Raw genomic sequence first — 10,856 nt, forward strand, 5'->3', positions numbered from 1 at the left:
TAGCTTATGATTGCTCTAGGAATGTGGCTACTTTAAGACAAAGCCACTTGTGTTGAAACACACACATACGCACAATGATCCACACACTCACAAAAAATCACGTGAAGCAATAAACAAATGACACACAAGATGTATTTGATTGTCTTCTAGTACATCTGACATCACTTGTTTAGCAACTAATGTTATTTTCATGGTCGGTGCACAAGAATGGATCTTTATATAATGGCTATGTTGGGTATTGTCATTTCCAACTCCAGAGCAGTTCCACAGAATTTAGACCACTGCCTTTGGCTTTCCCACCCCTGCTGTCCTTGAATAGCATGCCATCTACAGTAAAGAGAGGTAAGGAGGAGTATTCTTAGAGTGGGGAGAGGAGTTCAAAGATAGATAGGTCTTTTTTTTTTTTTTTTTGTACAAGAAGTCAAAGATTTTAAAACAGTGTCAATATCTCTTAGGTTCCTTCACACTTCCTCACTGATTAGGCAAAGTGAGGTGATGATATTGGTAACTTTCCCCATCAGAGCCTCGTGTGAAACAAGCACTTCCCCCTTGCTAGGATGATCAATCTCCGCTCAGCAGAGTCCTGTGGGAACAGAGCCCTCAAAGCCCGACCCACACAGACCCACACATGGGGAAGCGAACCTGGCTCTCCTAGCCAGGTGTATTCTTAGATGCCGCTTGCAGAGTTCCTCACAAAGGTAATTTGTGATCAATTTGTAACTGAGAGCGATGCACACAATTCGAGAATGCAGACTGCAAACGTACATCCAAAGGTAGGCAAAACTGTGAACGTTTCTTACAAATTGCCAATACACTTACAGTTTTCTCAGTATTTTCAAAAGCTTCTCTTGCTTCTTCAAACGTGCAGATTTCTTCTTTGCATTCACGATCAACGTTGCCCTGTCTTATTTCTTCAAAAAGTCCATTAGCTCTTGGGTAGCGTTTCAATACTGAATTGGCTTTTTCTCCTGTGAGGAAAACTAAGAAGAGAGAAAATCAAAAGCATAAAATTATCATTTGAAAAACATGTGGAAGCTTCGCATACAAGGTGGAAACTGCTAGGTGCTCTTTAGAAAACACAACCAGCATCCTAAACCTCTTCCCCTGAGTCAGCAATGAAAGTACGAAAGTACGTACGTTTAGCTCCAAATCGCCACCTCTGCTGTCTTCCTCCTCCTGTGAGCATGCCCTTTGAGTAGCACTTGCCCTGGGTAGGGACAGTGACATAATTCACAGTTAGATTCAGACTTTAGCACATTCCTGCCAGCCATTGGTATTTAAATATAGTAATAGTGATTCCACTACTTATACTCTTTGTTGTAAGTGGATGCCCCCAGGCATTCTGCTGTTGGGCACTGGCAACCAAGTCAAAATCCAGTCTCCGGACCACCAGTCTTTGTTCCCCTAAATAAAAATAAATAAACCTAGTAATACAGACCCAGAGAACCCTTACTTATATGAAAAGAAGAGCTGGCAAAACAATATCAAGAAGTTAAGATTAATTTGGCCATAATTTATTCCAAGGATTACTAAAAATAATTTTGTTCTGGATGTAGTAGTTAAATATATCATGACACTTTAACATATCTAACCCCATTTCACTCTCTTTCTGAAAAAGGAAATGATTCTTCATGATATATAGAGATATTACATACAAAAAATCAATGTACACCCAAGATATCCTTCCTATACATAAAAAGGCAATAGGTGGGGGCACCTGGGTGGCTCAGTTGGTTAAATGTCTAACTCTTGATTTCAGCTCAGGTCATGATCTCAGGGTCATGAGATCAAGCCTGCATTGGGCTCTGTGCTCAGCAGGGAGTCTGCTTGGGTTTCTCTCTCTCCCTCTGCCCCTCTTCCCTGCTCTCTAAAATAAATAAATAAATCTTTTTGGAAAAGGGCAATGGCTGGGGCACCTGGGTGGCTCATTCAGTTAAGCATCTGCTTTCTGTTCAGGTCATGATCCTGGGGTCCTGAGATGAACCCCAAGTCAGGCTCCCTGCTCAATGGGGAGCCTACTTCTCTCTTTCTCTCTGCCCCCTCCCACTTGCACTCTGTCTCTTGTGCTCTCTCTCTCTCAAATAAATAAAAGATATTTAAAAATAAATAAATAATGGAGGCCAGAGGCAATGGGATATTCAAATTGCTGCAAGGAAGAAAATGTCAACCAAAAACACTAATATATTGAGCAAAATTATCATTTTGAAATGAAGGTAAAATAAAGATGTTCCCAGATACATGAAGACTGATAGAAATCATTGCTAATAGCCTTGCTTTATAAAAAATCTAAAAGTTCTTCTATCTGAAAGGAAATATCACCAGGCTGTGACTAGAATACACACAAATTGTTTTTAAAGGGAATTGTCTAAAGCAATAATTATAATAAACCATTGTATTGTTAGGTCTATAATATACAGATGTATGTAGCAATGATAGTGCAACTGAGGATACAAAGAATGGAGCTATGTTGGAACAAAGTTTCTATGTTTTACTGGAGTGTATTTGTATTTTCTTTTTTTATTTCCCTAAGTAGTCTCTAGGGCCAATGTGGGGCTTGAACTCCTGACCCCAAGATCAAGAGCCAGCCAGGTGCCCCTGGAATGTATTAGTATTAAGGTGAAGTAGACTGTGCTAAAATACATATTGTGATCCCTAGAGAAATGAATAAAAAATCACTTTAAAACATAAGAATGAAAACCAACAAATGAATTAAAAAGGTATAGTGGAGAATATCTATTTCATACAAATGAAGGGACTAGAGGAAGAATAGAGAAACAAAAGACAGGAGATTCACAGGAAACATATAACAGTATGGCAGATATAAATCAACCATATCAATAATAACATTAAAAGTAAATAGATTATATAATCAAAAGACAGATACTGCCACAATGGATAAAAAGAATATCCAACTATATACTATTTACAAGAGATACACATTATATTGAAAGGCATGAATAGTTTGAAAGTAAAAAGGAGTTACGTTATGCAAACAGTAACCAAAGGAGAGCAGGAGTGGCTATACCTATCTCAGGGGAAAAAATGTACATGAAAACACAAACTCTTTTCTTTTTTTTAAAGATTTTAATTATTTATTCATGAGAGATATATATAGAGAGAGGCAGAGACACAGGCAGAGGGAGAAGCAGGCTCCATGCAGGGAGCCCGATGCAGGACTCGATCCTGGAACTCCAGGATCAACCCCTGAGCCAAAAGCAGATGCCTAACTGCTGCACCACCAAGGCATCCCGAAGACACAAACTCTTACTAGAGGCAAAGAGGCACATTTTATAGTGATAAAAAGTTCAAATCATCAGGAAGAGATAATACTATCAATGCACATATGCATAACCAGAAAGCCTCAAATACATGAAACAAAACCTACAGAATTGAAGGATGAAATTGGAAGTCGGAAATGATAGTTGGAGATGGCAATTCCTACTTTTGTAACGGATAGCATAACTAGGAAGAAAAGCAGTAAAGAAATAGAAGACTTTACTAAAACTATCAACCAGGTAGGCCTAACAAAAATCTATAGAACGCTCCACCCAACAAGAGCTGAATACTTCTTCCCAAGCACTCATGACATATTCTCTAGGATACACCATATTCTAAGATGAGCCTCAATCAATTTAAAAGGATTGAAGTCATAACAAAGAATGTTCTTTTTTTTATTTTTATTTTTTTTATTTATGATAGTCACAAAGAGAGAAAGAGAGAGAGGCAGAGACATAGGCAGAGGGAGAAGCAGGCACCAGGAGCCCGACGTGGGATTCGATCCCGGGTCTCCAGGATCGTGCCCTGGGCCAAAGGCAGGCGCCAAACCGCTGCGCCACCCAGGGATCCCCAAAGAATGTTTTTTTTACCAAAATGAAACAAGATTAGAAATCAGTAACAGAAGACAACTTGAGAAATTCACAAATACGTGGAAATGAAACAACACACTTCTAAATAACCAATATGTCAAAGAAGAGATCACATGGGAAATTAGAAAATACTTTGAGATGAATGAGAAAGAAACATGGCATACCAAGAAATATGGAGTGCACCATATGCAGCGATGAGAGAAAAATGTATAGCTGCAAATGGTCACATTAAAAATATATATCTCGGGCAGCCCAGATGGCACAGCAGTTTAGTGCTGCCTTCAGCCCAGGGCGCGATCCTGGAGACCCGGGATGGAGTCCCAGATCAGGCTCCCTGCATGGGGCCTGCTTCTCCCTCTGCCTGTGTCTCTGCCTCTCTCTCTTTCTGTGTCTTCCATGAATAAATAGATAAAATCTTTAAAAATAATTAAAGAATTAATACCTATTCTTTAAAAAAAAATAAAAATATATCTCAAATAAACATTCTATGTTTTAAAAGATTTTATTTATTTATTTATGAGAGATGCACACAGAGAGAGAGAGAGAGAGGCAGAGACACAGTCAGAGGGAGAAGCAGGCCCCATGCAGGGAGCCTGATGTGGGACTTGATCCCGGGACCCCAGGATCACGCCCTGGGCCAAAGGCAGGTGCCAAACCGCTGAGCTACCCAGGGATCCCCTCAAATAAACATTCTACATTTTAAAAAAGAGAGAGAAAGTTCAGAACCAAATAAACCCAAAGCAGGCAGAAGTAAGAAAATGTTAAAGATGAGAAAAGAAGTAAAAGCAACATAGGACAGAAAAACAATAGAGGAAACAATATCAAGTGGGGTTCTTTTGAAAACCAACAAAATTGACAATATGTAGCTAGACTGACCAAGAAAAGGAAGAAAGAGACAAGTTATATACGGAATGTAAGAAGGACATCACTGCCTTGTTCATAGAAGCAAAAAAGGGAATATTGTGAACCAGAACTACATATGCCACCTAGATGAAATGGACAACTTCCTAGGACAAACTTCCAATATAAACTTCAGAAACTGACTCAAGAAGACTCAAGAAGAACTAGAATATGTCATCTGACCTACATAAGAGCAAATTGATTAGATTAGTGATTTAAAAACTTTTCACAGTCAAAAGTCCAGGCTTTTGATTTTTAAAAAATATTTTAAAAGAACTATTACCTGTTCTTCACAAGCTCATTTGAAAAATAGAAGAGAGACTATCTCCACATTTAATGAAGCCAATGTTATCGTGAGCGCAGAATCACACAGAGGTATCACAAGAAAACTACAGACCAATATCCTTTATGCAGAAATCTGGATTTGGTTTGTAAGCCATAGTTTGACAACCCATGCTATAAAACAAAGCAGTTGGCGATCCCTGGGAGGTTCAGTGGTTTAGCGCCTGCCTTTGGCCCAGGGCACCATCCTGGAGTCCCGGGATCGAGTCCCACGTTGGGCTCCCGGCATGGAGCCTGCTTCTCCCTCCTCCTGTGTCTCTGCCTCTCTCTCTCCCTATGTCTATCATAAATAAATAAATAAATAAATAAATAAATAAATAAATAAATAAATAAATAAATAAATCTTTTAAAATAATAATAAAAAAATAAAACAAAGCAGTTTGTGATAAATCAGCAAAATGGGTAAAACTCTATGTGTATGTGTGTGATTAGTAATTCTTGATTCAATAACTGTAATTGAAGTTAGAGTAAATTTTTTGTGTGATTGGTCCAGTACTTGCATGATTATATGACTGAGTTGTGGAAATTGAGGCATTATTATTTTCCAGCTCTCCAAGTGATTCCACAGGGAAGCCGTGTTTGAATACCAAGATGTTAGTTAAACCAGTGTTTTTCAAACTTCAGTCTGCATATTCATCACCTGGGATCTTGTTAATGTGGATTCTGATTCAGTAGTTCTGGAATGGGGCTTCTAATTTTGCACTTGTAACAAGTGCTCATGTGAGACTAACACTTCTGGTTCCTAGACTACACTTTGAATAGTAGCAAGGTACTACACTGAGTTTCATAGTCTGGGATGTCTAGATCCTCCCCAGAAGACTCTGGTGTGCATGTTCTGAGATGTGCCCTGTGCCTCAAGATTTTTAAAAGCTTCACAGGTTGACTCTAAAGGCAGAAAAGCTTAAGAGCCTGAAGTTCATGATGTTTTAATTTATTTTAATTTTTATATTATCAGTAGCTCAAATATTGTTCTTTTTGCCATTTCTCACCCCATTCTACACCTGTTCATGTCAAAACATCCATATGTATGGTGAGAAACAGAGTGAGGTGTTTATCCCTTTGTTTTTATCCATCTCTGAGGAGTGATATGTAGTTCCAGATGGAAAGAGAAGTATTCAGGCAAATTGGACTGGGGAAGAATAAGGAAAACGTGTTCTAGGAGGCCATTTAAAAGGAAAGCTGGTTTAGACAAAATAGGATTACCACAGAAAGTTGTCACAGTAAAACTCACTTCTGGCCCTGAGCTTGGGGCAACATAAACACAAATCTTCCTTGTTGAGTTCTGGCTGCACCCAAGGACCAAAGAAACTACAGAGTACTGTTTTGTTTTGTTTTTTCCCCTTCCCTATATGCAAGGTGACATAGTTGGCTAAAATGCGAGAGAGATTCCCAGTGGCAAAATATAGACATGCAATCTTTTCCCCAAAACACAAAACACACAAATGAACTTATAAGTTGAGTTAAGGATGATGATAAATATGGTGATGATGATGATGACAATGGTGATGGTAATGTAGATAGTACATAAATTACTTACATTGTGCCAGGCACTGTTTTAAGAGATTTACATACCTTAACTTAATTAATATTCACAGAAACCCAGTGTAATTGACACTTTAATTAGCCTTATTTTAAGTGTGAGGAAACTGAGACACAGAGAAATTAAATAATATATCCAAGTTCACCCAAGATGAGTGGTTAAGTTGGGATGTGAACCCAGGCAATCTGAGGTTAAGAAACCATTATAGCAAAAATGCCTCTCAAAAACAGGAAAGTAAGAAGGGTCCTCAGCAAACTGATAGTTTTAAACACACAAATAGATGCCTGCCCTGTGCTTCCTCATATCTCTGGCAGGGATACATATTAAAGTATATAAATAAATATGCAAAATCTGAGACAAAGCCAGGGAGAGGAGAAATCCTCAAAGTAGGCAGAGAAGGAAATAGCAAAAAGACCAAATGTGACTAGGAAGAATAGAGGGTAATAACATCTTCTGGAAACTAAGCTTAAAGGACCATAATACTCATTTTTAAGAAAGTATTAAAGCACGGTCATGGGAAAATGTGAAAGCAGATTACTGCTTAGCTAGAGTTATTCGTATTTTACTAAATACTTCATAGCAATCTGTTAGCTTTTTTTTAAAGATTTTTTTTAAAGATTTATTTATTTATGATAGACATAGAGAGAGAGAGGCAGAGACACAGGAGGAGGGAGAAGCAGGCTCCATGCCGGGAGCCCGACGTGGGACTCGATCCTGGGACTCCAGGATTGCGCCCTGGGCCAAAGCTAAACCGCTGAGCCACCCAGGGATCCCCCAATCTGTTAGCTTTAAAGAGATTCACGCTACCCATGTATCTTTGATTACAAGATGCAAAATTCATAAATTTTAAAATTTGATCTTTGTAAATTACACACTGTACAGAAGAAACAAAATGTTTTGAGTATTTTTTCCTAGATAGAATAACCTTAAGATTTACATGGGTACAGATTTCATCCCATCAGAGAGTGGACCCAGAGAGCGGAGGAGTTTTTAAAGGAAAGCAGAAAAAAATATCCATAGAGATGCATCTATCATTTCCTTGGGAAATCTTTTTACTAAGAAATAATTTCTTTCTACCCATAGCCACAAACTATGGGTAGAAAGAAATTGGAAAGAAAGAAAGAAGTTATGACTAACTTCTTTCCACATCTTGAGAGGAGCAACCAGAAACCACACTTACTTCAGGAACAGGCTGCCTTGGGGACACTGGGTATGGGCACAGATGGTCACAGTCTGGAATGAGCTAATGGTCAAGGTGGGGCCAGCAGCCCTCTGGGTGTTGTAACACCTCAACCCATCCTCTAACGGTAGCTGCCTGGGCACGGGGCTGGCCGTGCCTCACTCTCTCTACACTTCTGCTGACCTTATCCAGTCCCATGATCTTACCACCATCTGTGACTGATATCTCTCATATATGTCTGTTTCCAAACCCGACACCCCACCTGAGCTTCAGATTCATTTTTCTGACTGCCTGCATGAGAGTTCCATTTGCATATGTAATAGGCATCTCAGATTTTATGTGACATGCCTTCCCCACCCCTGGTGTCCCCCTGCAAACATCCTCAAATTAATAACTATCATTACCATCCAGTCAGGTGTTCAAGTACAAACAGCAGAACCTAGATGATTTTCCCCATTTCTCATTCTTCCCGTGGTTCATGAGCAAATCTTGATTCATCCAAATCCAACTAGACTTTGTCTCTACCACCTCTTACTCAGCTTCTACTCCAGTTCAGCCACCAGTGTCTTTCACTGGATCTGCTACAGCATCTCCTGACTGGTCTCCCAGCTTCAACTTTTGCCCACCCCCTAAATTCTTCAAAGCAGCCAGATCACTGGCTTAACATTCAGGGAAATTTATTCCCCTTCATATTCATATTACAAATTTGAGCCTCAAACTTGACCTTGTGTTTGTCAGCCATTCTAGCAGGTAATTTGGGGTTTTGGATACTCCTACTACATTAATGGAAGAAAGGGTACAGTTGAAGGAGAAAACCGTGTTTGGATATTGGGTAAGGGCAATACGCATGGTGACCTAGAAGTCAGGTACCTGTCTATGGGAAGCCGGGCTAAGATTCAGTTACATTGTTCCTGTTGCTACCCAGAAGCAACAATGATTAACATTTGCATATTTTAGTAAGCTAAATGTTTTCAGATAAAGTTGAAGACTCCCTTTAATACTAGACTAATCCCATTCTTCACTTTTTCCATAGGGACCATTACCGTGGTGAATTCTAGACCATGTTGTTTCATACTTTTACCATACACATGCTCCCATTCACACCGGGTCCCCAGGCCACCCTCCTCACTCCACCCCATCCCTGCTTCCCCATATAGTTTAAAAAAAAAGACTTTATTTATTTGTTCATAGAGACACAGCTAGAGAGAGAGAGGCAGAGACACAGAGGGAGAAGGAGGCACCAATGCAGGGAGCCCAATGCGGGACTCGATCCCAGGTCTCCAGGATAACACCCTGGACTGCAGGCGGCGCTAAACCGCTGTGCCACCGGGGCTGGCCACCCCACATCGTTTATAAAGGGAAGATGGTTTTGTTTTCCAGGTTCCATGGAGTACCTTTTCTCTCCATCTTCAGAGATCCTGAGCTGCATACAGAGCAGGGGTGGGTGGAGAGACTCCTGAATACCTGTTGTAAAACTTAAAAGGTGAAGGGTTTGCACGGGAATCAACCAGAGACCTTTTTAAAGTTTTGAACCAAATAACTTTATTGAAACCAAACAACTTTTTATTTATTTATTTATTTATTTATTTATTTATTTATTTATTTATTTAAGGCAGAACTGGAAGAAAAAAACCTGAAGGTTCTGCCAAGGCAATACTGCAACATGCACGCTCGGCGGGGCGCCCAGGGGAAGTCGCCCTGGGCCCTGCCCGGGGGAGGTGTCCGTGCCAGGTCAGTTCTCTTTGTGGCTGTGGCGCAGGGTGAGCCTGTCGAACGGGTACTCGGCCAGGCCGGCTTCCGGGGCCCCCACGCTGCGCAGGCTGGTGCCGTAGCCTCCCAGAGCTCTTGGATGGCCTTGCCTCGCTCGCTCGCTCGCTCGCTCACGGAGGGAGCGGGCCTCCAGGAAGTCGCAGAGCTGGGCGTCGTTCTGGTCGGTGGCCAGCCGGTGCAGGTCAGGTCGAGCAGGCAGGCTCTGGTTCACGCGCTTCTCCAGGTGCAGGGCGCGCTCCGTGGCCCTCGGGCCGCTCTCCCAGGCGTCGCGGTCGGGCTTCTTGACGTCGCGCAGACGGATGCGGCCCCCGCGCCGGTTCTGCAGCTCCACGAGCATCTCGGCGTGCTGGGTCTCCTCGCGGGCCTGGCGCTGGAAGAAGCGGGCCAAGTTCCTCAGGGCCCCGTCGTCGCGCTCCAAGGAGAAGGCCATGGACTGGTAGACGTAGGAGGCGGACAGCTCCAGGCTGATCCGGCTGTCGACGGCGGCCTCGCAGTCGGGGTGCTAGTTCTGGCGAACCTGGGAGATGGGCGCGGCGGCCACGGCTGGCGGCCCGGGCGGCGGGGCGGGGGCGGGGGCGAGGGCGAGGGCAAGGGCGAGGGCGGCCACGGCGCGAGGACAGGCCTGCGGCGCCAATGGCGGTGGCGGCAGGTCCGCGGTTGGTGTCCAAGCTCGGAGCCCAGGAGAGCCTCGTGGCGTCGCCTGCGGTGCGATGCGGCAGGAGGGAAGTCCCTTAAAGTCCGTTGTTGTGGAGGTGGGAGGTGGAATCCGTTAGGCGGGGGGGGCGGGGTCACGGCGCAGGGGCGGGGCGAGGAGAGGGGGCGGGGCGTGCTCGGCGGGGGGTGGGGCGCGGGGCCACACCCACCTGCTCAACCACTGAGCCACCCAGGTGTCTCACAAACTTCATTTTTTTTTAAAGATTTATTTATTTATTAATGAGAAACACACAGAGAGACGCAGAGACACAGACAGAGGGAGAAGCAGGCTCCATGCAGGAAGCCCAACATGGAACTCGATCCCGACTCTCCAGGATCCCACCCTGGGCCTAAGGCGGCCGGGCACCAGGGCGAAGGTGACATCGGTGCGAAGAGAGGGCTGCGGTGCCTCGGCGCCTTTTCAAAGTGCCTGGACGAGAGAGGCTGGAGGAAGGCAGGCTCCTGGGCGGGCGGCTCAAGAACTCTGTGCTGGATCCAGAGGATGCGTCTGTTACTTGGGAGTTGGGGTGAGAATCGGTTAGGAATTCCAGGAGGTCAGAGGGTA

The 10,856-nt window shown here is 43.1% G+C and overlaps 1 protein-coding gene across 1 annotated transcript; it reads right to left on the reverse strand.

The window, feature by feature from the left end:
* Positions 1-9,386: 9,386 nt before the first annotated feature.
* Positions 9,387-10,157, reverse strand: LOC612257 (ferritin heavy chain-like; the record flags this gene model as incomplete). The annotated part of the gene is given in 1 exon segment (XM_038588782.1): positions 9,387-10,157. A coding segment is annotated over 1 exon segment (597 nt), but the record flags the coding sequence as incomplete, so codon positions are not given.
* Positions 10,158-10,856: the final 699 nt, after the last annotated feature.

The sequence above is a fragment of the Canis lupus genome, chromosome X (genome assembly GCF_011100685.1).
Source record: "Canis lupus familiaris isolate Mischka breed German Shepherd chromosome X, alternate assembly UU_Cfam_GSD_1.0, whole genome shotgun sequence".
Classification (NCBI taxonomy): domain Eukaryota; kingdom Metazoa; phylum Chordata; class Mammalia; order Carnivora; family Canidae; genus Canis; species Canis lupus.